A 27,823-nucleotide genomic window follows, 5' to 3' on the forward strand; every position below is an offset into this window, starting at 1 on the left:
TGGAAGAGTAACTGGCACTGGAGGAGAAAGCCCCCGCATGCTTCCGTGTTGCCGTGGAAAGGTTCCGGTTGGAGACGGAAATTTTCAGGAGTCGTGACGGCGGCGGAAGAGGGGTTGTTGCCGGAAGTCGCGGCCGGAACTGTAGGAGCAGAAGCGGAGGCTTGACTGGTGATTTCTGTTAATGTTTGTGACATACCATCGAGGCGCCGAAAAAGTTCCTGTTGAGCCGATGCTATTTGGGATAGCGCGTCAGCTTGGCGTCCCAGGATGATTCCTTGTTGGCTCACGGCGTAGCGTAGACCATCTGAGTCAGCTGGGTCTGGGTTTTGGCCAGTTCGTTCTGTCATGGTTTTCAGGCGAGACAGACCCAGATGCTGGAACTCAGAATGATCAGTCGGGTAAGTAACTTGGTAAGTGAGTTTAATCACAGGAAAAGTTGAAGAGAATAAATCCTTTGACAGGAGGGAATCCGGACGTGGCTCGTGGCGAGGCTGGAGGGAACACCGCGGCTGGCGGACTCCGAGCTTGGTTCAGGACGGCAGATGAGTGACGGCAGACTTCCACACAGGTGACCTTCGTTTGGGTAAATCCTGAGACAGAGATGCAGAACATGAGAGCAAGGCAGGACAGAGACATGGGACTTGAGCAGGCTGACCAGGCGTAGTCACCGTTAGGAGTTAACGAACTGGCGTCGATGAATGGGTTGGATCTCCTTAAGAGTAGGCAGGTTGATGAGATGAAGTGGTCACAGCTGGGGGAAGTCAGGAGCAGAGCTGAGGGGGCGGGGCAGACCGAGGCACCGTGACAAAATGTTTTGTTTCTTTTGAGTTGTCGGAAGTTTGAACAGTATCTTTTGGTATTCTAAAGGTATACTGACTAAAAACAAAAAGCACAATGTCTTCTCTGAGCCTTTGGGACTCTCTATTGATTTCAATGGGATTCAAGTCCTGTAAAAAGTTATCCAAAGTTCCAGTAAGATTGTCCTTAATGAGCGTAGCTTTTGACCCTAAAAGGTACAACATTTACAAAACCAGAAGTGAAAAATTACATTGTCAAGTTTCTCAGGCAACCCAACTGTGTGTATTCCCAGCTTTGCTACAGTCTACTTTTAGCTGCAGAGTGTGTAAACCCTACATATATTCAGGTCCAGACAAAAGGCCGGCTTCAATTAAAAAAAACAACAACAATTACATAAACTGTAGAGAACTCAGAGCTGCAGCACTCTCCAGTGGATTACTTCATCAAAATGAAGAATGAGCATCCTCTGCATTGTAATTTTAACTGAATCATAGGCACTGAAGCATTTTTGGGTGCAGGTCATTATCTTCCTTGTGACTTATCTTTGAAAATCTGCATTTAAATAAGACTACCCTCTCTCTTAATATATGTATTAACATATAAACGCTTTATATTAACATATAAAGGCTTTCATCTTTGAAAGGTTTTTACAATAAGGTGACCTTTGTAAAAAAAAAAAAAATAGTCTGTGTGAGCCAGAAGCAGTTAACTGTAAGAAAATGTTCCAAAACAGATCAATGACTGTTATAAACTTGAATAATAGTCTGCTCTGCACCCAATCATTATAATGTTTTGAGTATGTATTTTTCAAGATAAATGTCATATTTACAGGGGGAAAAAGTCTATTAGAATTAGTAAGATATTAATTATAAATGTATATTGCCAACTGGATCAGCTGATGAATAAAACTGCTTGATGAAGTCACGTGAGTCCTGACAGCTGTCCTGTTGCTGCATTTAGAGTATTTTCTGTCCCAGCATTTTTTGAATGAAGTAGATTTTTTAAAATGTCTTTTTAATTTACTAAACATGAAAAAATAAAAAACCATCGAGGCCTGACTTAGTTTAAAAACTGTTTTTTAGCTGGTCCCTGCTCTGCAGAACAAAGGCGTTAAGACATCTAACATAGATACCAAGATAAAACCAGAACAGTCATACAATTGTAAAAGCTTCAAGAAGAGACAGCATGAAGGGAATTTAGAAGTGATGTCAGTGATTACAGCTGTATCTGCCTTTTAAATAGAGTATAGATGTTCTTTTATTCCTTGTGCTTTCTTAGGCACTTTAACATTGGGAGTTGGGTCATCTAGACCCACTAGACAGTGCTCTGAACCTTTTTTCTTCAATGATTTGTGATCCACACTGGTGTCCATGGATTACATGAAATCTTTCCACATTTATCCACCTTTGCCATAGTAGGAATAACACGTCAATGCAAAGGTGGGGTCATCTAAGATAGCACAAGGGTTAAATAGACTTTAGGATGTTAGAGTCCTGGAGTTAGAGTTCAGGAGTTTGTTCCAGGTTTTAGTGATTTCTGTCCATAGGAGTTCCTAAATGCTGGTGCAAGAGTTCATGTGTGTTAGATCTGGTAGGATAGTTTTGGAGGCATTGCAGTGACTGCTGCTGAAGTGTTCATTCATTCATTCATTCATTCATTCATTCATTCATTCATTCATTCATTCATTCATTCATTCATTCATTCATTCATTCATTCATTCATTCATTCATTCATCTTCTAAACTGTTTTGTCCCATTTGGGGTCACTGGGCTGCTGAAGCCTGTCCCAGCCACTCGTTGGTGAAGGCAGGGGACATCCAGGACAGGTCGCAGGGCCTGCTGAAGTTTTTCCATTTTGAATACGGAAACCCTGCTGGCAATCACTAAGTAGGTTGTTTTTCTCAAGATAAGCCATTAACTGATAATGCAGTATTTTTCAAGTTATTTGGAAACTGTTGGGAGGATTGTGATTGGACGGTAGTTGGAGCAATCAGTGGGGTCAGCGGACTTGAGAAAAGGGTTGATCTTGGCTCTTCTCCACATGGCAGGAGAAAATGAATGCCTAATAAACAGGTTAGTAACAAAGTGATGAAAAAGTGATACAAGAGTGCTGGCATGTGCTTTTAGAAAAGTCATGTTCAGGTTATTTATGTCAACGTTATGGGAGACATTCAGTGAACACAAAACATTAGTTAAGTCAACTTGTGATATTTCAGAAAATAAAAATTGTTCAGATACAGATGAAATGGAAGAAATTCAGAAGCAGTAAAACTAGAGGATAATTCTTTTAGAAATGCAAAGAAATATTCATTAAAAGAATGAGCAATGTTGTCACAATCATTAAGAAGAGTACAATTTCTGGAGATTTGAAGACTGTATTTTATTTTTTTTACCAGTTAGCGATTTGATGGTTTACAATTAGGTTTTTGGGTGTGAACTGAAGCTGTTAGATAAATTAAATTTTTGTAGTAGAGCTGTTTGGCTTTGCACAATTCAAAATGGCACGTGTTTATGATCTGTATCAACGTGAATTTTGCATCAGATGTTTTTAGTGTCTTGATGGTTTTCTTTGAGGAGGGCTTTTTTTTTTAAATCTGTAAGATTTCAGAGGTAATCCAAGGTACTTTGTTCTGTTTATTGTAAATTTTACAAGTAGATGAATAGGCTACATTTGACGTATGGTCACCACCTTTTTGTAAAAGTTTAACAAAGTGTGATCTGGATTTTGCCATTTCATAGCTCCAATCGGTGCCAGCCAATTCAGCATTAAACTGTGATAGTTTTGTGTTTGGTATTTTAGTAGCATAGTTTGTTTTATGAGTTTGTTGATGTTTAAAAAGTTTCCTGGTGGCATATTTGTGTGAATTATCTGAAACTGATGTGTTTATTACTCCAGAAATACCTTACTTACAGGGTTGATTAGTGAATATAAGAACCAGAATAGAGTTTTGTGTTTCACCAAATCTAATGGGATTTTTTAACTGATGTAAACCAAATTTTATTGCAGTAGTTTCAGAGATTAGATGAACTATCAATCCAGTTTAAGTTAAGACTGGATGTGGTTAAGTGTTTGTCCAGCTTGGGAACAAGGCTTCTCATATTTAGATGAATTTTGAAGCCTGTAATTCCACCAAGCTGAGATAAAGAGACTGGATTTTTTTCTTGGACATGACAGTCTTTTTTTGTGCTTTCACAGGTTTGGAATTAGAAACCTGTGAAATGTTAGATGTTATGTAATGTATGTAAGAAGTTTGATTCATGCCTGAGGTGTAGCAGGTAAACCTGCTGGCTGGTCAATGAAGTGCAGTTAAGAGAGGACTGTGAGAAGGATTTCTGCATATAGACCCGGGCTCTGGGTGTTGTTAAAAACATAAGAATAAAAGCCCATAAAAAAATGTAGACATAAAAACATCTGGCAAGCTAGATGGACCAGAGTTAAGTTCTATATTTCCTATAAATAAAAGAACCGTGAGTAAAGGTCTCAGGTGCATAACTACAACAGAGTATTATATGCTGTTCTGTTTTCATTAATTAAGTTAGAAATACCATATTTTTTGGACAATAAAGGTGCACTGAGATATAGTGTTAACTACTCAAAAAAGTCAAAAAAGTGGATTTTTCAGCATGTCTAGAGAATCCAAAAGGCTGCAAGGAATTGGTCAGAGGGCTTGATGGGAATCTTATCATATGCAATAAGATTAGCAAACTATTTTGTTTATCATATGGACCTCTTTTTCTTGCAACAAAACACTGACAAGAAACGCCACCACAACAGAAATGTCAAACTTTCTTCACCATAGTTTTTCACAAATAAAAAAACACAAGGATAAACTTTTTTTTCTTTTTTTTTTACTTGTTCTGTCCAATAACTGAGCAAGCAGATGGGAGCTGAAGGCCTTTTGTGTTGGACAGGTTTTACAAAAAGAGCTTATATACCTTTGAAAAACCAGAGTGTAAATTTGTATACAGTGATCCCTTGATTATCGCGGGGGTTACGTTCCAAATAGAACCCGTGATAAGCAAAACCCGTGAAGTAGAAACCTTTATTTTTTTACAATTATTATACAATGAAATTCACTATTATACATTGAAAAGAAAGAACAAACCATTTAACAGGCTAAATCAATTGTTTTTTTAACAAATAAAAGTACTTTAGAAACGTTTTTTCAACAAATAACTTTTGTAGTGTGCTGTCAAATAATAATTTCAATCATCGATAAGAACAGAAGGCTTTAAATTGCGGAGATTAGCCCCGCCCACCGCGACCCGAGTGGATTAAACGGAGGAAAATTTAAAATGATTATGAAAAAAATAAAAAAGTACAGTGGGACAGATAGTGACACCGGTCTTCTTTTTCACTGCTCTTCATACTGAGCCGCTGCATCCTCTGCAGCGTTTTTTCCTTTTGAAGCCCGCGGTGCAGCTGCAGGTGTGTTTGTTCGGGAGAGGAACATAGTGATAGGCAGTTGTTGTCGCTCTTTTTTCTTCTTTGCTAAAGATCCTTATACACCGACATGCCACCATCGATTATGTTGGAGAACTGTAATGAACGGCTCATCAAAGGGTCCCATTCTTGAGCTACTCGCTGAGTGACTTTTTAGCCAATCAGAATGCAGAACACAATGCACAATCCAAATCCGTGAAGTAGCGAAACCGTGAAAAGTAAACCGTGATATAGCAAGGGATCACTGTATACCCCTTTTTGGTTTTGATTATTTTTTATTTATTTGTGACATTTAATGTGTGTGGGGAGGGACAGGGGAAGAATTACTGAATTACTGAATTACTCCCCGGGCTCTTGTTTGCCATCTTCAATCCTTTGATTGGCACATTTTTAGTTATGACCTGTTAAATTATGTTTTGTCACTATAGAGTTGTAGTAAATGGTTAATATTCATATTTAAAACTACCAACAGATTTATGAAAATTTTGTTGACAGCAGCAGCATGCTACCATCACAGCTCATTTTACATTTATGAACCACTTATACAACAACAAAACACATCAAAACATTGTGTGTTAATGTTACAAGTTCAGGCAGCGCAAACGTTTAAAAAGAAAATCTTAAAAAAATAAACAATGACGTTATTTGCAACAGTTTTGGTCAAAGTTTTCATCAGCAACGTTGTTTTTGCAGGGCCAGGAAGCATTAGAAAACGTGCATCTAGCTTTAAGGACATACCCTTTTCTTTATCTCTTTTCTCCTCTTATTCTTCTCTTTTCTTTCTAAATTGGGCACCAGATGGCTTTGACCTTTTTTTGTCCATATTTCAGATGTTTTTGGCATTTAGCAATAAATGTCTTAACGAAAGCATCAAGTCTGTCGATTAAACCAACTGTCACCTTAGTGACATTTTTTTGTGTTTCCATTTTTATTTGGGCATTTCACACAAAAATTAGCCCAAAAAAGCATGATTTTTTTTATACCTTTATTAAAGTTTAGGTTATAGAATGACACCGTATGACTTTTAAACAAGTTTTATAAAGTAGATTCCATCCCCCGCCCTTGTCCCCCACCTGGCCACTTAATTTGGAAGCGACCCACAGTTGAACTGATTCCCCGCAGCCCTCCCCTTTTCGTCACGCATTTCCAGCAGGAGCGCATGCAGCTGCACCCAGGGGCGCAAATTCGCTACATAGCAGCGCAGTCGCAGTTTTTATTTTTTCATCAAGCACTGAGCCACGGCCCGCGACCGTCGCCCCCCTTGAAGATGATCCAGCCAGGTTTTGCGCATGCGCAATCCTGGCAGTGGTCCGTGCTTGCCTCGCAGCCTGCGCCCTTCACCCTGCGCCCCCTCCCCTTCTCCTTCTTCACACACATTTGTGTGTTCTTCTCAAAGACAGGAGAGGCTGGTACAAACTCTGTGATAAAGGTAAAGCAATAGTGGTGCATATATTTGTTTACAAGCGCTGAGCCGCCGGCACCGCGCCCCTTCATTTTCCGCCCTGGGTAATTGCCCGTATTGCCCTTGGCTAAAACCGCTACTGCCCCCAAGCCAGGAGCAACGGGACCCACGCATAAAGGATAAACTTTTTCAGTGTATTCCTAAAATCTATCAAGCATTCACTCTGCAAGCCTTCTGATGACAGTAGCTGCTATGTTGCAACAACCCATCCAGCAGTGCAGCTTTATGTTTTACCAAAGTTGTACTGATACATTTTGATCGTTTTTTTGACGCCATGCATCTAAAAAACAGTCTGTTTGAGATCAGTAAGCATTCACACTGTTGATTTGAATTATCCCTTATGCACTTACAGTAGCCAACATTCATCACTCAGTGAAGACATCTGGGTGTTGTTAAGTGTTAAACAGTCTGTTTTGGGTGAAAATAACAGACAAAGCAGCAGAACATCATAGACAAATATATTAAAAGAGACTTCAGGGGCCCTGACAGTGAACCCTGAGGTACCCCAGGATTATTTGCACTGTTGTACAGTGTTAAATGCTTTATGATGCATTGAAAAAAATCAGATGTTTTGATCAAACCAAAGAGTATTGTGTTGACAATGTATGCACTGGGGGATTCCACTGTAAAAAAGTTATCTCCCATTTATGCAAAAGCTGTGTTGATTGATTCATCAATGTTGCAATGCACACATAATAGACAGAATCACCTTTGTATCACACTCCTCTTTCAGCTCTGTTTCAGTTTTTCTCTTCAGCTTTTATACACCAGCTCAGGAGGGGTTTATTTTCCCACAACCAAGAAGCACTTCATTTAAACACCCTGAATACACCCCAGACGAAAAATTGAATTCTCCATAAGATTCTCTTCCTAATAGCATGTGTGCAATTTTCAGTGGGCATATAGGTCCCTGCTGTCTACTGGATATGTCAGCAATCTTTCGGTAAACAAGCTCCTGCTGCTGCTGATAATCTGACCGTAATAATAGGAGCTGGAAAGCTCCCAACAAGCAACCCTTTGAGTCTAAGCTGCAATATTGTTTTTTATGGCTAATTTATTTTTATAAACCACTTTACAAAAGGGTTTCTTTGTTTATAAAATTACAATTAATTCTAAATGTTTTCAAGCTACAAACATACTTCCCATCTGCAACATTTGACATTAACCGAAGTGCTCAATTTAGACTCTGCTGTTCAATTTTACCAGCTTGTGGTGATGTCATGTCATAATAACATATGAACACCCAAAGGAGTCTAAATTACACTTTTTTTTTTAAATAAGATTTTCAGCATTTGAAAAATGACACAGGCACTTACAAAGTGGCCTGCAATTTTAGAGGACACCATCTCTCATCCATCAGAGGAGGAGAAGACTTTCTATCAAAAACAGCAACATTCCGGTTAGAAAACTCCATATGTGAAGGGATCTGAACACTCATTGACTTTTCCAAGTCCACCACAGGCAGGGACTGAGTGTGTGCGTAGACCTCATGGCGACCTTGATCTTGTTTGCTATCGCCTGAGTAGGAGGATCTGCGTCATCTCTCCATCCTGTGAGTAAGAGCGGTGAAAACGAAGCGGGTGTTCCACATACCACGCGCCTGCTGGTTCCTCTGTCAGAAAAGCATCAGTCGTTTTGGAAAACCGTGGCTCAAGTTTCTCATCAAGTACTTCCTTCAGGCTATCATCTCAAGAAGGCTGAGCATCAGCCACTTCCTCTGCCTTTGTTTCTTACTCCTGATCTCTTTTGGCTCTATCTATTTAATATTATACCAAGTGGAGCGAGCGGATTTCAAGAATCTTTAGCTTTCCTTACCCCCCTCCTTTTAGCATCTCCTCAATTTCCTCCTTTCCCTCCAGGTCCGCCTTCTCTACTGCTCCATGGAAGAAGCTGAGCTGATTTTTCGGGCGGCCTGGGCAGCGGATCAGGCCGGGCCGAGCCACATGTGGTTTGCCGTGGGGCCGGCCCTGTCCGGGTTGGGCCTGGAGGGACTGCCTAAAGTGCTGTTTGCCATCAGGCCACAGGGCTGGAGGGACGAGCCGCGCAGGTAAGAGGGGCTGAGAGGCTGAGAAACAAACAGATCTTTCACACTTGAAACAGTCTTACAAATCTTGTCTGTTTGACTTGAAATCTGTTGGAATTGTGAAATTTTGCAACATCAATTGTCATTGTTGAATGTGGCTAGAACGGACGAAACCATGACACTTGGACTGTAAAGGCCCGTACACACCGGGACGAATATTCGCCAGGCGTTATTCGCCAGCGTTTTTCGCCACGTTTTTTGTGTTCACACCCAGGCGATTTTCGCTGACGATGAGTGGAGTGAACATGCAATTTCATTCCCTGACATTAGATGGCGCTTAATGTAAAACAGAAATACTCCTGTACACAAGGTGGCGCTGCGCAACTTTACGCTTCTTAAAGTCGCTTTTCACTCAGAAGAAGAGAGCAAGTATTCACGCGCTTGTCAGAATCAAACAAAGAAAACATGAATATTTCAAGCACCAGTAGCTCCAACTGGTGCTTGGTTCGGGGATGTTTTAGAATGTCCGTCATTATTGCTTCGCGGCTGTGTAGACGCTACTCGGCGTCTATCTTCTTCGCTGGTATGTGTGCTCAGCAAGGCAGTTTTGTGTTTGAGCGCCCCCAAGTTGTGTTTTACTGTAACTTCAGAAGCTCCAGACACGTGAGCAAAAGCGCCGTTCTCATTGGTCGAGTAGATTTCGACGCGACGCGTCGAAAAAAAAAAACGAACCCGAGGCGTTTTTTTTTTTTGACGCTTTAACGCCTGGCGTTTTTTCGCGTCGGTGTGCACACTCTCGTTGGTGCCCTTTGTTTAGTCACGAGGCGTTAAACGTCGGCGAAAATCGCCGGCGAAATTCGTCCCGGTGTGAACAGGCCTTAAGTATGTTTTTTTATGGTAAAAATTGTAATATGGTACTCATTCAAAAAATGTATAATGTATAAAGTGTACATATAAAGTTATTCTTTCAAATATGCAATTTGTTTTCAGCTGCTTTTGAATCTGCAGCTGCTTCAGGAGCTGTGACTAACCGCTCTGTTTCTGTGTTCTCCGAAATACTTTGGGAATCATCACGTTTTTAAAACTTCCATATGAAACAAACACTATCTGCACCTTTTAGAGCTCAGTAGTCCCTAGATTTGCCTATTGTTAAGTTTACCAGTGTTTTACTTATAATAAAAAAAAGCATTTTCCTGGTTTATTCAGCTTCTTTTGATCTATTTTACCATTTGTTTTCTTTTCCCATTCATTTTCTTTTATACGACGGAGTTTTAGGGCCAGTTTACAAAAAGAAAAAAAACATTTTTTTTAAATTACGACTTTTAAGTCTTAAATTTACGAGAAAGAAAGTCATACCTGTTAAATTACGAGATTTTAAGTCGTAAATTTACGAGAAAAAGCAGGTAAATTTGTGAGTGAAAAGGTCATTTACGAGGAAAAAAACACCAATGTTTTCCGTTTATTGGAGCCTAGCTTCAATATGAAATATGTGGAGCCTTTTGTGAAGCTTTATTTCCGGATAGGTTTAAAAAACAAAGAGATTCTGAACCTTTTGCCGACTCAAAATCAGATTATTTTCAGTGGAGCCGGGGTTTGGTGTCAGGAGCTCAGAGACACGTTTGGGTGTAGAGGACCGCTGCAGACTTTATTCTCCTTTTCGGAAGTAAACAGTGTTACAGACCCCCCCTCCTCCAGAAGAAACGTCCCATTTCAACATAAAACAATACAGAGGAATGAAAATAGTCTGTTATATTAGTATAAAAACGTTGAAAATACCAAAAAAGTGTTCCTCCTCAGACGGAAGCATCACACAAACGTAGAGATCTTGTCTTTGGTGGAGGAAGAAAGGATGGAAGTGGACAGCTGCAGGGATACTGATGGCTTCATCTAGGGGCTGCAGTGATCCTGCAAACCACCCATCAATAAATAAAACAATAATAAATTGTGAATCAAACAAATGAGCTTCCAAACATTTGGAACGTTATGAATAAACATTCAGCTCACCTGTTTAATTGAGTTTAGTCGGTCTGCTCTGCTGCTGCGCGGCGTTCACTTGCTGCTCTGTAGGCTCACTTCGGTGTCTCTACAACTCCGTCGTACTTTTAGCATCTTGCAAAAATAAATAAATAAATATATTTTAAAAAAAACTAAATTTTTTCTACTTTCTTACAGGTTTTCTTGGTCTGATATTTACCTTTTTTTGCATTTTTATCATTTATTATAGAAGTTGTGCGGTGTAAAAATCAACAAGGTCATACAGTTTTAAAAGGATTATGTTACTATTGTAAATATTAGCAAGAGTATTTGTTGAAAGACAGGCTAGAATTTAAGGAAATGCAGCACAGATATTGAGCTTTCTCATAGAAAAAAAAGAGCACTTTTTAAATTAAAATGTGACTTCCCAGCAGTTTATGTGTGGTTTTAAAATATTCTATCCAGATTATGTTTGCCAAAAAAGGGCCAGATTTATACCTAAGGGTTCATTTTTGCATCTTTTTGAGATTATAAAATATTTAAAAAAGAAGTGGCACATATAATTGAAATATGATTAAACTCAGCCATCTATTTAAATAAAAGGTTAAAGACTAAAGAGTCCACCAAAGTTTTTATTCATACTCTTGTATATCATCAAATGATAATTTGGTATTGGTTGCATATCCAATAATTCAACTTTTGTAATGCTTTCTCGGCTGCAAACAAGAGTTTACGAGGATTAAATGGGTTGTGCAGCACTAAGCCTCGAAGGAGCTGAAAATCCAACCTGCTGGTGTTAAAAATGCATGAGGACCAGGGAGAAAATAAACATTCTCTTCTTCATCCCCAATAAACGCTGTGTTTTTCTCTACTTGCTGCATCACACAGGGCTTTCTGCTCCATGCATGAGGTGTTCTCTGTGGGATTGACCTAATTTTACCTCAGGGATTTGTGTCTGCCTCAATCTAAACACACAAGTGAATTGAGCTGAAAAGTAGCACTGTTTCAGGTGTGCTCACTGAAAGAATTTACACTTTGGGTTACTGCTTTTTTAGAAAGAAATATCTTTTGACTTTTATAATATAATTTATGCTAAATAAAAAGTTGAAATGTTAAATTTGATATATATATCTATATATATAGATATCTATATCTATATAGATATCTATATATTTATATCTATATCTATATCTGTATCTATATCTATATCTATATATATATATATATATATATATATTTTTTTTATTTTTTATTTTAGTCTTGTATACACCTTATCATGGTTAATATTAGGTTATTTATTCTGTCTTTTTTTAAGTGCAGAAAAAAATAGATATAACTTCCAACCCTAAACATAACTTTTGAAATTCCATAGTTCATCATCGTGTCAACACACAGACATTCCAGATATATTTTTTCTTTCCTCTCCATTATAACCCAGCTCATTAGAAAAATTGCCTACACTTACGTTTCAGCAAATTCATTTGTATTTTTTAGAGGGTTGCACAATTACGAAAGCGTTTTGTTGATATTGGTCACTAGTGCTTAAAAATGGGGATCTGATGTCAGAAACCAGTGGGACCCAAAATGCAGAAGACCAGGCTTCATAGCTGAAACAATAAACTTCTAATAAATAAACTTGCACACAGAACCCCATGGAGCGCCAAAAGGCGTGACAAAGCAGCAATGAAGAACTGAAAAAACCAGACATTTAAAAACATTGAGGGTAATCAACTAAATGAGGACAGCTGTGGATGATCCTCAACCTTAACCTGGTGGGACTGACGAGGAAAACGGAACATGACAAAGACCAAAGAAACATCACAAAAATCACATAGGAATGCATTTGCTGACTTTCTTCAAAATGCTTTGGCCACACATCCACACTGTTGATTTACTTTGGTAAAAAAATATGAACTTCTAAACAGATATTTTGTGCCTAAACTGCTTGAACACCTATTTTTCCTTTTACTAATGAATACAATCAGTCAAATTTTAAATATGTAGAAGATGTTTCTGTTTTCCTGCATGTTTTGATTCATACCCAAATGTTCCCTTTGTTTTACTCACTGGTACAAAGTCCAATATCATGCAGTCACAATGCTTTTTGTTTCAAGTTCTGAAGACAGAAAAACTGACAGCTGCACAAAATGTGAAAGTTTAGAGGTTTCCCACAAAGTTTATAGGAGCTGTACTAATCAGAGTTTAGTCACACTTTACCTTACTGTTGCAGATACTTCCATATTAAAAACTTTGCACATTTAGATGGATAATATTTGGCTGACAGTAATTTAACGAAGGCCAGATAAATTATTCTGGGAGGATCAGCCGGAGTTTTGAGTTGAACATCACATCTTGCGGATCAACCATCACAGTGCTTGAAGTCACAGCACTGGTACAACTTGCCCGGTAAAGAATACAAAATAAAAATTGGCTTAGGAAATTCTAAAACCACTTAACGTTATGCCACAGCCTCGGGTGTGTGTCTGGTCCTTATATTTCAAACAACGCTGATTCTCAAAATGTTTCATAAATCAAACATGGACAGAAAAAAATGAGAGAATTGTTGAAAAACAGCCGATGTGTTTCTTGGAATATTTTAAATCCCTGCTCTCTTTATTAATAGAGATTTGTCTAATAATAAACTGCCCTGAAAGCAAACAAATCTGTTTTTATCTGGCACATGAATAGATTTAAGTGAGAATGTCACTACTGTGACACTCATGAGCAAAGACAAACACAGAGAACTCTAAACATCTGAGAATTCAATAAAGTGCGCTGGTTTTCCTCTAACTTTAAAATTATGTTGCAAATCCTAACATTGAAATATTTACAGCCAAGCACATTTGAAATTTATGTCAGATTTAGGAAATTCCAGTTAAGAAATTCAAAGTGTTTTATGCAGTTAGGATAAAACTGATTTATGGCTGAATGGATTTTGGTAGCAGGTTCTTTTATTTTCAATATGGCTGATGCTCCACCAACATTGTGGTCTTTGTAGTTTCTTATTATGTTATAAATAACTCAGTGCCGGTTTGGCCTATAGGTAAAACTAAGCCCAAAGCTTTTCCTCTTCTTTTCTTTGCTGCAATGGCGGTTCTCGGCCACCGTACAAAGCTCCACATCCAGAAATTAACAAAAGCAAAGAAAAGTTGATGTAGTCTGTCAAATGACCTCTGGAGGTAGATTTCAGAAAATAAGTTCCCATTATGGCAAATAATAGAGAACCAGAGAGCAAAAAACACTGCAGGTAGTTGGCGAGGAGCATGAGCTTCATTAAAATGGAGAAAAGTATGTGAACCCTGGAAGACCAAAAAGGCAGAATCCTGACTGAGTTAATTAACCTGCCTTATTTCATTTCTATAAAACGCTGAGCTGTACATGGACTTTTTTTTTTTTACATTAAAATGCATTATAAATATGACCATAAAATTAACCACAACCTCCTCCTCCAGAGCACATTATTTTGATTAAAGTTTTGCAAGAGCAGATATAAGATTCCTTGACGTTTGGATCGCTCTCGCTTTAGCATTGTTTGCCCTTGTAGAAATTAAATTGGAACATAACGTCTGGGACACTTCAAAGTCAATACATTTCAAAATATTATTCTGAAGTCGTTGATCCAAAATCATGGTTGCTGCTGTTAGATCTAATACTTACACTAATACTTTTAAGATGAAGATTAATCACCAAACAAGGTAATCAATCTAGTATTTTAGCACCTTCAAACAACTGATTTTTGATGACGATTGTTTAGTCATCCGCATTGAAGAACACATGAACAAACACATTAGAAAGAGGTTGCGCTGGCCAACCATTTGGTTTTTGTCTGTTCCTGTTCACTTTGTTATTTGAGCTCTCATGGCCATGACATCTTCAAAGTCAGTCAAACGTCTTTAGACGTGTGATTCCTTGCATCCGTTCTCCTTCTGCTTTAGATGGGATGCCGACTTTAACACATCGTGGGTACTCTCACGGTTTTTCCCAATAGCCTTCTTTTATTGTAAATATGTTGTTACAATACAGCAAAAAATCTTCATGTTTTCCTGAATATTTGCAAGATAGTCACGCTTTGGACTGGAATCTTTGCAAGCATAATGTTTAGAAACTTCATATTTTAATTGGAGAAGTGATCACTCCTTTAGTTGTATTAACAAACAGATGAATGTCGTATTTTTTTATGCAGATGGTTAAGCTGCATGTTCCACAGTCATCTTCGGCAGCCATGACTTTCTCTCAGTAGCATCAGATGAAACCTCGAAAATCCTCCTGGCTTCATGTTGTTTTCCTTCTGATCCTGCAGACGAATTGCTAAGGGGGTGTCTGTGCTCACACACGGGGCCATGGCTCTGCGACGAGACCAGGGGGCCACCAGCCGGGCACAGTACGCTGGGAACTGCCAGGGCGACGGCAACCACACCCACCGAGTGCTAGACAGGATCAGGTGAGAGTGGCGGCGTGGCGACGTGCGGATGGAAATGTTAATGAGATTCTTGGTGTGTTCAGAGGATGAGGAAACCGAGGAGTAAACCAAGGCCAGCAGCTGTGTCATTGCAGCCTGAGAGAGCCGAGTTCCACCAGGTGATTTGGTTGAGCATGGACGAGTTCAGAGGTGGCACAGGGATTGGCTTCCTTTTTTCCTGTAGTATTTGCCTCCCCCTGATTTTATTTTAGTCCAAATCTACAATTCCAAAATTCAGTGCCCCAGAAGTCTCTCTAAAATAAGTAGTGTGCATTGATGCTCACAAGACTGCACAATGGTCTACAAAATGTAATCAAAATAATGTCTACACAATATAGACCACAATACATTGCGTTTTAAAGATTTTACCTTTGAAAAAATGTATTTTTTTTAGAAACCACGTTTTTATCTTCAGTGGATTCACAAATAGTGTTGTAAATTTTCATATTTATTCAATTTTTACTTTGGGAAATTGGTGACGCCTTACTTGTCGCTTAAGAGAAAGTAGAGAGCATGATTTTCAAATCCAGGGCACTACCTGAGAATACGAAGGGCTTTATAAATGCTTAATAATGCCTGTTCAATCTTCCTGATGTCATCTAACTCATTCATGCTCATAAATAGCATGAAGACCCCCTTTAAAACCTAAAAACAATAATAAAAGGTTTAGGCTCAAATAGAAAAGGGATTTATACAAATGTACCCCCTCTGTGTCCAGAGATTACATCACCCCCTGGTATATGAAAACAATCTGTCCAACAGAGACACTCTTAGCTTATATCTGTTACTAAGCTGCTGGAATGGTAAAAATAAAAAGAAATACTAGCAAATACTACATTGTGTATGATTTTACAACAGGTGTTGAAATAAAGATGTCCCGGGCTGACAGCTGAAGTGGGAGGCTTGTATCTCAATGAGGTGTGAAATCACTCAACACAAGAAAGTAAATTTCACACGTTTATGTCTCCATCATCCCAACATGGTGACTCATGTTGGTTGCATCCAGTCAAATTGACTTGTTTTTGGGACGCACGCTGTGCAGCACCCACTCCACACTTACTGTAGCTGAATCTTGTGTCGTCCGAATGTCAGATTCTCAGTTTTGACTTCAGGCAGCCACTTGGAGACTATATTGAGAACAGGTTGAGACATTTCCAGCCTTTAATTCTGTTCAAAAACCCATTTCAAGGAAAACACAGCATTCTGCAGCAATGGCAATTTTACTGGAAGAAAACACTTAAACAAGATTTAGCTAATACATTTCTTCATGCTAACAAAAGGTTTGACTTTTAAATTGATGTAATGGCAACTAAAAATGTAAAATATAGCATCTAGGGGATGTCATGTTGGTTGGAAATGAACTCTTATGTCACACCATTGAACCTAATTGTGGATATAGTAAACTGTTGGATCCTGCATACGAAAACCTGCATACTGCATTTGTTTGCAAATGTTTATGTTTATGCACATATTTTAGTTTTTTTTTTAAACAAAGATCGTTTTACCTTCTTAAGATTCAGTTTTTGCAGTGCAGGGTGAGTATAAGGTAAATTAAAAAGAATTTCTACTTGCTTATAAGCAAATTTAAAAAGTATTTTTTCGAAAAATTGGCATTTATTTATATTTTTGATGTAATAGTCAAATCAACCGAAAACTGTGACCCAAAAGTTAAAGTTTGCCATAGAATGGTAAGTGGCGTATATCTACCTTTCTCGGAGGTCCAAAGCACTTCACAGTAACAGTCCCATTCACACACACATTCACACACTGCAGCGGGCGGCTCTGCTGCCAAACACTGGCACCAACCTAAAACCACCAGAAGCAATGCGGGGTTCAGTGTCTTGCCCAAGTACACTTCAAGAAACGGGTTGGCAGGATTCAAACCTGCAATCGTCCGATCAGAGGTCGACCGCCCTGAATTGTGGGGAAAGGAAAGTTTAGCATCCTATCTTGTATTCAAAGTTAAAAGAAAATGTTTAGATAGATTTCCCTTAAAGGCCTACTCTGATGAGAATTGTTTTGGGTGTTAACATGTACTTGTGGAATTTTCTTGTGACTAGATCCATGTACATGTTTGTTTTCCTCACCCGAGCTGGCATCTGGCTCAAAACTGTACAGCTGAAAAGCTCCAGTGTTGCTCGCCATTTTAGTTACATTATTATATTATCGTATTAGAATTTCTGATGAACTCATGCCGCTCTGCAGAAACGATGTCCTAAAAACCCAAGGGTTTTTTTGGGCTAAAAGCAGCATAATCATAATTAAAAGACCACTGGGAATGCTTTGAAAATAGATCAACAGATGATCAGTGAGGGATTTTAATGTTTTTTTTTGGCACATCAGCTGTTAAACATTAAGTCGTAAATATAATTTTGGTTTTAGATACTTAATACAGTTACCCCATTTGTGTCATCTATCTTTTTTAAATCCTCTCCTCTGGGGCCAGTGAGTGAATAGCACAGATTAGCCTGTTATCTCCTGGACCAATTTCAATGAGTGACACTTCCACTCATTTCAATGAGGACTACAATGGAAGAATGTTTCTCAAAATCACTCAAAAAAAGGGATAGGTATTGCCAATTTCCTGAATCAAGTTGTTTAACATTCACTGTGTTATATTTTGATTTGCTATTTAATTTAATATATAGTACATATGCATACTGTAGCATTCCAGCCAGACTTGTTTCAGATGCACTTAATGATCACAACTGATGGACTGTGATGGGGTGTTACAACCCGTTTATTTACTCTACAGTCATAGTCACACGTAAGAGCTGAAGAAAAATAAAACAACAAACTCGCTATAGTTCCCTTTTTGATTCACAACCAGGGACCACAACCCACAATTTTTAAGTTCAAGAGATAAACGTTGGTAATCACAAATGATAGAGTTTCCAATTCTGAACACAGAAATAAATAAAGTAGCCCAGTAGACCTGCAAATAAGCGAGTTAAATAATATTTTACGCCTTTGTTTTGCGGATAGAAAACAATGGGAGAACTTGGTGATCACAGGTATACAAGGGTTTTTTGTCTTTTTTGATACCACATCTTCCCTATCTGTGCTCTAAACACCATCATTTGTCACAGAATATTATCCAAGTGATTCCGCAATTTTGAGTATTTTTTAATACATGCTTCACGTCCACCAAGTGCAGTTTATTATTCTGTGGTTATTCCCTGGTCGAACGTTGCACGTTTCATCAAGTTTCCTCAATGTTTAGAGGGTGGTTTTGGGGACCTTATTTATCTTGTATCTTTAATAAAGCTGTGAAATCGAACCAAAGTCATTAGAAACAAATGTCCCCTAAGTCCACTTTACTTTTTTCAAATCAAAATCAAAGTATAAGCAAACCCAGTAAACACTGCAAAGCATATTTTAACACTGTCGATTTTCCAATGCGGAAACCAAGTTCTTCAATGGTGATGTGAAAATACTCAAATGGCATGCGCAGTGACACCCTCCGCGGTACGTAGCTTTACCTTAGCCAGTTGGTTAGCTTGTTAGATGACTTCAAACACATTTATTTCTTTTAAACTAAACAAATAGCAAATAATCCCAAAATTTAAAACAATAAACCTAACCAATAATCGTATATGTTCGCCTTCCAGCTAGATGCTAACACAAATGGTGGATTTAACCCTTGTGCTATCTTAGATGACCCCACCCTTCCATTGACGTGTTCTCCCTACCATGACAAAGGTGGATAAAGATGGAAAGATTTCATGTAATCCATGGACACCAGTGAGGATCACAAATCATTGAAGAAAAAAGGTTCAGGGCACTGTCTAGTGGGTCTAGATGACCCAACTCCCAATGTTAAAGTGCCTAGGATAGCACAAGGGTTACAACAAGTTTCTCTTATTGCAGGAGCATCAGCCCTTACTTGTTTTCTGTCTCTGGCTGAATTGACGCACGCGTCAGGATTTCACGAAAAACCAGAAGTAGCAGCAATAAAAGTTTTCACTACTAAAATATACATTACAAGAACTAACACTGTTTTTCTGTTTTCTTTTTTAAGAATGTTCTTTTACAACCAAAACATTACTTCTTATGAAACTAATGCCTCTTCAATCGAAGGAAATGTGACACAATAATAAGTGAGCTAGTAAACTTCGTCATTTACACATATCACTTTTTACTTAGTATTTAAAATTTAGCTGATGGTGTGAAAAAAAAAAAATCCTTATGTTTTTTTTTTTTAAACTGCATCCCCTCAAACTGAGATGAAGCTCTCAGACTCTCTTTTCTGTCCTTTATGTTTGAACAATAAAGCTAGGTTTTATAACCTTTTGTAAACAGAGGAAGCAGCACGTTTTCTCCTCCATACCATGCTCTCAAACAGGTTGAACTCCTTCGCTGGCACACACAAGCACGGGACCTTGAAATCCTGCAACATTTTCCAAATGAATTTCATGAAACCGGAAGAAAATGATTCATGTGAGGCAGCTGGACAAAAGTTAACTGTGGCCGCTGGCAGCTATGATGGGTGCAGACGTGACTGATTGATGGTTCTGCCACAGAAATCTTCTCTGCACAGACAAGCAGCTCGCCTGCAGATGAATGTCATCGGCTGCTTCCCATGCCCACGCCGCTTTAATGAAGTGAGCTGGTCGCCTTAAACTCGGAAAAGCAGTTTATGTCCTTCAGATTTTGGCTTTTGTAAGCTTTCAATCAGTGCAGGGCTGTCTGTCAGGAGGAGCACAAGGGACTCATGGGACTCTGGAGTGACAGCGACAGTCCGGCAGTCAGTTGACACCTTGTAGCACATAGACGGTTTTGCTCTCAGGGGAAATAGGAGACTTTTCCAGAACATTTTCGGTCCTGATTTTAAAAAAAAAATGAAAAATGTCCTACATTGAATGCAAATTTAGAAAACGCAATGTCACATATGTTTTAAATAGCTAAACTAATTACTACTTCAGTTAAGGTGGACTTACTTTACAATAAAAAAAAAAATCACCTTGAGAAAGCCCTTGTCACAGAAAATAAGCCTCTAATTCCAGAATTGTTTTTGGGGCTTTCATGCAACAATTGTCATCTTTAAAAAACACTTTTGTTGAAAAGATAATTGAGAAAATCTGTCAGTAACAATTTGAACAAGCCTCAGCTTCAGCTTCCTTACAAACAGGTTCCCCGTGGCACCACAGGAGTTCATGGGATTTAGAGGACGATGAGAAAAATAGGGTAAATGTATTTAGTATCTATAACTAAAATCATATTTAGTGTTAAAAGTTTAAGATCTGATGTACCAAAAACATATTAAAGTCCCACTGCTGATCATCTTTTGATCTGTAGCACGTGTTCCCAGGGGTCCTTCAATTATGATTATGCCGTTTTAGCCAAAAAAAAAAAAAAATTGTGTCGTTTTCTAGGACATAGTTTCTGCAGAGCTCCAGGAATTTATTGGAACTTCAACTCTGAGTTGTGGGTGGGACTGTTGGCATGGAGTAAGCCCACCCTATACTTTCCATCATACATCTACTCGCTCTCCCGGTAGCTCACAACCCCTCACAACTACAACCTAACATTATTGGTGCAGCAAAAATAGTGAGCAATATTGGAGCTGTCCAGCTGTACAGTTTTGATCCAGATTCCACCTCAGACGAGGAAAACAAAGACGTGCATGGATCTATTTTTCTGCAAGTGGATGCATCAGAATGGAGCGTAGCAAGGAGCTGGTGACATGCCCTTGTAGTTTCTCACTGCTACAAGCTTTTTAAACAGCATTTCTTTGTTTTCTTAAGAAATGAATTAATAAAGAAATGGAAATTCAATTTTGACATTAATTGTTTTAATATATGTCCATCGTCAGAAAAATGCTACAACATGTTAAAAACACCAAAAACATAGTTTTCATTGGAAAATTTCTAACAGAAATTAGAACTCTTAAAAATCCAGATAAGTCTGTAGGAGACAAAAGAATTTCCATTTCCAGAGTTGGCTGAGAATCAGATGTTCAACATATTCTACAACAAAGATCTCCACCCTCAGAGTCCAGATCAAAGACAAGATAAGGATATCTGATATGATTTCAGGTGGAGTATTTGCGCAACATTTGTTGCACACACATTTTGTACTCAGTAAGCTGAAAGAGCTATCCTTCATGAGCTGCAGGTTCACTCCTATCAGTGGAAAGAAAGCAGCCCTGATCATTAACAAGTCACCACAGTGTGTCACAGTGTACTGCTTTTCTTCTTTCAGACTGATTAACATTTAAAATGTAACTATTCCAAAGGCAACCTGTCTCTTCCTTCTTGCTGAAAAAAAGTAAACCAACTCTTTTTTTCTTTTTTTTTGCTTATGGACTCTTCTTAACTTTTTTTGTTTCAAAATTTTGTTTTTTATGTTCTGATTGTAAAATGATTTTGGTTTCATCTCAGACATTTGTTACTTATTTTTTTCACCTGTGTCTGCATCGCAACTGCTTTAGTGTGCGTTTGACTCAGGTTGGCCCTGCTCTGACGCACACTCACACACACACACTCACAGTTGTGACTCAGTGCCAGCCCTGATCACATCTCAAATAGAAGCAGCTGGAGGGGCTTTCTTCTTCTGCTTCCTTTTAAGACACAGAGGTGCTGGATTTAGTAGCATTATCACCACAGTGTGCACTTACACTTATTCAGCGTGGCAGGGTGGTTGTGATCACACAGTATCAGTATATCAAAAAAACACCACAACACATTTAAACCCACAACCTCCATGTTGAAGCATGAGAAGTCTGTTGGGGGAGAAACGTGTCTACAGGCGATGTTTGAGACGTTTCTTCTGCTCAGAAAAATCCATCTGTGAAGCAAACAGATTTGTTTTATTGTTTCCGCTCCCATCATGATGATTTTTTGGGGGGTTTTGTAGCCGTTTTTAATACCAACCACAGATACAAAATGCAGAAACCTGTGTTATCATTGATGAAGTATAATTAACTACATTTTCGAAAGCTGAGTTCAGTTTGTCTTGTCACACCCGTCACTTTTTCTAAAGAAATCCCTTCAATAGAAGCTGTCTGATGAAAAAAACAGACAAAAAAACAAACTCAGTGACATGCTAGAGCTTGATGGGGTTACAAAGACATTTCTTAAGCTTTCAGAGAGTCATTGTGACAGTCATTCTCCCTAAAAGAAGGAAAGGAGTAGAGAACTTAAGGAATGACTGATCAACCAAACTAAATTCAAAGCACAACAAGGCCTCATCCAGAAGGTCAAAAAAGAACCAGAACAGCGTGGAAAGACCTGCAAGACACACCAGAACTCTTAGTTTAAGTTGTCAGGTTCAGTGCGGGAATGAGCATTGCTCACCCCCGTGTTCTATTGCCTTCTCCTTATTGTCCACTCCAGAAAGTCTTCAGTCTAATTTAGCTCTCAAATCTATTTGTTTTTTATTTGGGCTGCACGGTGGGGCAGTGGTTAGCGCTCTTGCCTCACAGCTAGAAGGCCCCTGGTTCAAGCCCCTGCTGGGGGACCTGACCTTTGTGGAGTTTGCATGTTCTCCCTGCATGCAAGGGTTTTCTCCGGATTCCTCCCACCGTCCAAAAGCATGCTTCATAGGTTAATAGGTTAACCCAGGGTTGTTCTGAAGACGATGCTCCTTCCTATTACTACTGTTTCTCTTCCCACCACTGAAGAATGTTTTATTACTTATGTCACATCATATGTCACATCATTGGTAGTCCATGCTAGAATGTACTTAACTATCTGCCTCCTCTGTCTGTTTGTTTGTTTTGGATAACTCAGTTTCAGGACCCGATAAATGTATGATTTTTGGAATTATAAATTCTGACTCTCAACTCTATCATTTATGACCCCAAACACTTTGGTCGACAGTAAGTTTCTGTGTTCTTCGAGTCAAAGTTTGGATTTAAAACATACATTTTGGTTCATGAACTTGAACAGACAGCCGTATATTTCTCAATGTGTCTGAAATTAAAAATAAAAAAACCTCAAAGAAGAATGCAACTAATTCAATAACATGAGAAACCCTCGGCAACAAATCCTTGGTTTATTAGTTTTGTTTTATTTATTAAAGACGTGTTTTTTTTCTTCTTCTTGTAACTGTTTTTGGAGAGTGATTCATTTTTTAATGGTTGAAGACTTAGATGTGTTATTTTTTTGGCCACAAATGACATCCTTTTTAAAAAAGAAATGTGTATATCCTCTGACTATTTTTGTATTTTTACTACTTTTACTTTTATGAGGATTTACGGCCCTGTGATGGACTGACGAACCGTCCTGTTGTACCCTGCTAGGTGTATCTGCATCAGCTCCAGCAACCAAGGTTACGTTCATACCGCAGCCTGAAACGACCCAATTCCGTTTTTTTTGCCCCTATGCGACCTGTATCTGATATTTTCATGACAGTCTTAACGACACAGATCCGATCTTTTCAAATGCTACCCAGGTCACTTGGATATGTGGTCCTGAATCCGATACATATCCGATCTTTTGAAATGCGACCTCCGTCTGAACGGCCAGGCCACATGTATCTGACCCGTACGTCATCGATACGCTACAAACTTCATAATTCTGCGTTGAAGTAGGCAGGACCTATAACATAAACAACAACCATGGCGGACGATGTTGCTGAGACCAGTCAATGCAAGGAAGCAAGGTCACTGATTTGATTAATATTTGGGGTGACAGCTCTATTCAGGCCAAACTCCAGGGCTCTCATCGCAACCAGGCGGTTTTTAAATAATTTTCCAGCGAAATGGCCGAGCGTGGTGCTGAACCTTTCCCGCGATGACTTTTTTTTCTCCCTTTTCGACGCGGGACCCAAGACGAATCCTCCTTCGGGGTTCACTTCCCCGTTCGGAACCTTAGATTCTCCAGAGCAGGTTAATAAAGAGTCCATAACATTTATTCTGGGGGAAGCCTTCTTTTATTACCGTTTTCCTTCCTCTGTAACACACAACATGAATGCGCCCCCAATTGCCCCCCTCATTCTCTACTTCGCTGCACGCACTCCTCTCCTCTCTCTTACACACACACACACGCGTTGACTAAGCGGGTGTGGAGAATGAATGGAAGAATGATGATTTTAAACATTTGGGAGGCAAATTCTTATAAAAGACACAAATTTCAATTTAGAGCAGCAATAGTTTTCTCTGTATCTTTTCATACTTAGGAAAACTTTGGTTCATGTTTATGTTTCTTAAAAACACAATTCCAACTAAAAAGAAAAACCTTTTAACCTGTGTGCTATCCTAGGCACTTTAACATTGGGAGTGGGGTCATCTAGACCCACTAGACAGTGCTGTGAACCTTTTTACTTCAATGATTTGTGATCTTTACTGGTGTCCATGGATTTCATGAAATCTTTCCACCTTTATCCACCTTTGTCATGGTAGGGAGAACACGTCAATGTAAGGGTGGGGTCATCTAAGATAGCACAAGGGTTACGGTTTCCAGATTTCTAGAAATAAAACAGGAAGATCTGCCTTGCTTTCATTGGAGCCTTTCTTTCACTCTGTGTGTGTTCTGGCAGTGGAGCCAAACATGTATTTATCAGTAAAAGCTGGTGAAGAGCCAGCTGCTCTGAGGAATCACGCCGCAGAAAGGGACAGGAAAAGTGTAAAATGGAAGCTTGAATGTCGGAGCCGGAGGAGTGTCGGGGGGGAGGATGGATGCAGTAGACAGGAGACGGTGGAAGGGGTAACGACGGCTAATTATTGTTGCAACTGGGTGATTAGAAGCAACAGCAGAGTGCTGGCCGCTGCTGTGACATAAACCGATGCTCGACATGCAAGAAAACACCAAACTGTCGACTTTAATGAGAACCAAGCAAAGATGATCATCCAACCAACTTTAGGAGATAATAAAACAGCAGCAGCTAAGTCTCTGGCCTTTATTAAGTGGCCTCACGTCAAATCATTAGGATTGTTTGGGAGCAGAGCGCTGCATTCCAGCAGCAGCATATTCCCCACGTCCAAGAAAAGCTTCATGGAGCTTCTCAGATTCTGCTTACAGACCTGAGAGTGTTCAGATGTGCTTACATATTCAGACGTGTGAGCTTCCTGTTTGATGGCACACCCAGCCAGCTTCAGCCTTTTCAGCATGTCTTTACCACCTAAAATGCAGCTACATCAAAGACTCATAAAATCACTTTGATCATGTAGTTTGGAGCCAAAAGGCCCTTAAATGCATTCTTCTTTTCCTTCCCCTAAGAGGTCTCTACATCCATTTAAACCTGTCCTCTGCACAGACTCTTTTTTCCACACTGACGCAGCATAAAAATGCACATTTTCTTTAAGTCCTTTTTGATAGAAACTGTCATTGACACACCGGCGCGCAAAGTAATACGGATTTAGGAAGAAACTTGCAGGATTCTTTTGGTTTAGTAAACATTGTTTTACCAAGAAAATCCTGCACAATTCCAAAATGAATGAGGCAGTGGATTTTCTCAGTCCAAAACCATCAATCGTGATGTAAGCCATCGCTGATGCAAACTCTGTTTGGGAAAACCTTACCAAGCTTTGCTGCGTTACAAAAACACGCAAACTTTTTTTCTCAAAACTCTGATTAAACCTCACACTGAGAAAATCCAGGTGAAAGTCACAGTTTGCTTGGAAAACTGCTTCAAGCTGTGTTTTTTTCAGAGCCTCTGGTCCAAAGTGATGAGACAACAGATACGATGGGCAGGTGTAGATCGAGAAGAGGAGGATCATCCTGTAGAGAAGGACAACATACAACAGCACTGATGGAAGGAGGAAAGTTTTCTCATGTAAAAAGACACATCCAGAAAAGTAGAAGATGTTACAGAAAAGTTTTAGATGAGATAAAGAAAAAAAAAGAGTAAGAAAAACTCTATAGACATCATTTTAAAAGGAGAGTACAACAAATTGCGGGCATTTTATCAAATTTAAAGATGCAATTAACATAAAAATGTAAACTATCATATAAAAATAAATTACTAATAGTTGGAAAAAGGGGAGCACAGGTGTGCCTTGAAGTTCCCTTGAGGCTTAAAAGGCTACCTTAATTATAAAACTGGAACGTACCATTGTCATGCGTATGGTAAGTGTATCGGGAAGTATTTGTAAGGACAATGTAAGTTACACGCACTTATGACGTACAGGTGATGCTGTTGTATGGTGCCCTTATGTGGCATTCTAGTTATTAGTAAGTAACTGGCTCCTGAGTGACTATGTGGAAATGCTTCACGCATGGGGTGAGCATGTGATATGTAAGCCCCTTAGAGTGCCCACACAAGCTATGCTCTTAATGTGTAATTCCCTAACTTCTAAGATCCCGGCTGCAAGCAAGGAGCGCGCACTTATCACTTTAATATCAACAACAGGGCTCCCTGTGCAGTGTTAGGGGGCTGAAAGAAATGAAAAATCTGTATGAAATGCCTGCGTCTCACCTATTATTTACTCTTAGGTGCTGTTTAAATGTTCACTAAAACCTGACGCCTGCAGCATGCCCACAGAGAAAAATCAGCATGAACATTTTCCCTCTATAGGCTCACTGAGTGGTTAACTATCTTAAAATTTCCGGATTTTTTTTCTTTCTCAGACAGCCTGTATCCACCCATAAGGGCAGTAACGACTAAGGCATACATGTGAAATGACCAAAACGCGAACTGATCTGCGAGAGCGTGAACAAAAAGGTGTGACATGCAGGTGACCCGACCATTGAAAACACAGGCCTGAAAAATACTATGAAGGAACTCGCCTCCGGAGACAACTACACTGATGAACAAACTTTAAGCATTTTGGAAGCAAAAACAGACCAAAAAAGGTTAAGAACAAAATCTTTCATCTTGAACCAGTAGGATAGGAGGGTCACAAAGGACTCAGATCAGCCGGAGAGAACAAGGTACATCCTGGTGACCCCACTTCATAACAGAGAATAAATTCATTGTTATAAGTATAAATAAACAATGTTCCATTTCAAAAATTGGATGACGGCTTAACGGCTCCATGTAGTTTTAATTACAGCAGCTTCTGCCATCCTTGTGTTTTTTTGAATTACAGAACAGTAACAAAGAGCGCCTTTCTTTTGAATTCTGCCGTTTCAATTATATTTCTAGATTGCATTTTTTAATTACTTATGGAGTGATGCTTAAAAATAAACAGAGAAGCAAAAAAGCTAAAAAAAAAAAAGGAAAAAAGACAGAAAGAGGAGAGTGACAAATATACAGTCCAATATTTTTTTAATTATGACATTGCATTCTGGAAAAAAGAAAAGGGGTTAGTTATATGGAGAACAGCATTTGGAATGGAACACAACAATGAGTTGAGCACAAGGAGGGAGAAATAAAAAGACTCAAATAAACAGGAGAGCGGGTGGCTGGTGGTGCCTGCAGGAATGGGAGACAGGAGAGTGGGGGAGGCTCTGCGAGTCACCTAAAAGCCTCAGGAGAGTGGTCATATGGAGCGGAGGAGTGCCGCACCGCCCGCATGTCTCTGTTTCACTTTGCTAATGAAAGCTCCACGGAGAGTTGCAAATGTATTCAGGGCGACCAAAAAACACCTTTGTTACCACTCCCTCAGAGCTTTAGGGTTCAGAAAACAGCGGGTCTGCCTTTTTTCCTGAGTAAATCATCCAAATCCGTATTTATTTAACATTGTTTCATTAAAAACTCTTATTAAAAGGGGAAATTGGAAAAGAAATGTAAGATTTTCCAGTGAAAATGTTCTTTTCTTTTCTTTTGATTTTGTTAA

The 27,823-nt window shown here is 39.1% G+C and overlaps 1 protein-coding gene across 1 annotated transcript in view; it reads left to right on the plus strand.

Annotated features, from left to right (window-relative positions):
* LOC101172912 (glutamate receptor ionotropic, NMDA 2D) overlaps nucleotides 1-27,823 on the plus strand; it is a 244,735-nt gene that overhangs the window by 126,028 nt on the left and 90,884 nt on the right. The window contains exons 5-6 of the mRNA XM_011480970.3: nucleotides 8,563-8,750; nucleotides 15,001-15,141. Coding sequence (XP_011479272.2) covers nucleotides 8,563-8,750; nucleotides 15,001-15,141 — 329 coding nt within the window. The remainder of the gene's footprint in view (nucleotides 1-8,562; nucleotides 8,751-15,000; nucleotides 15,142-27,823) is intronic.

Source organism: Oryzias latipes, chromosome 11 (assembly GCF_002234675.1).
Source record: "Oryzias latipes chromosome 11, ASM223467v1".
Taxonomy (NCBI): domain Eukaryota; kingdom Metazoa; phylum Chordata; class Actinopteri; order Beloniformes; family Adrianichthyidae; genus Oryzias; species Oryzias latipes.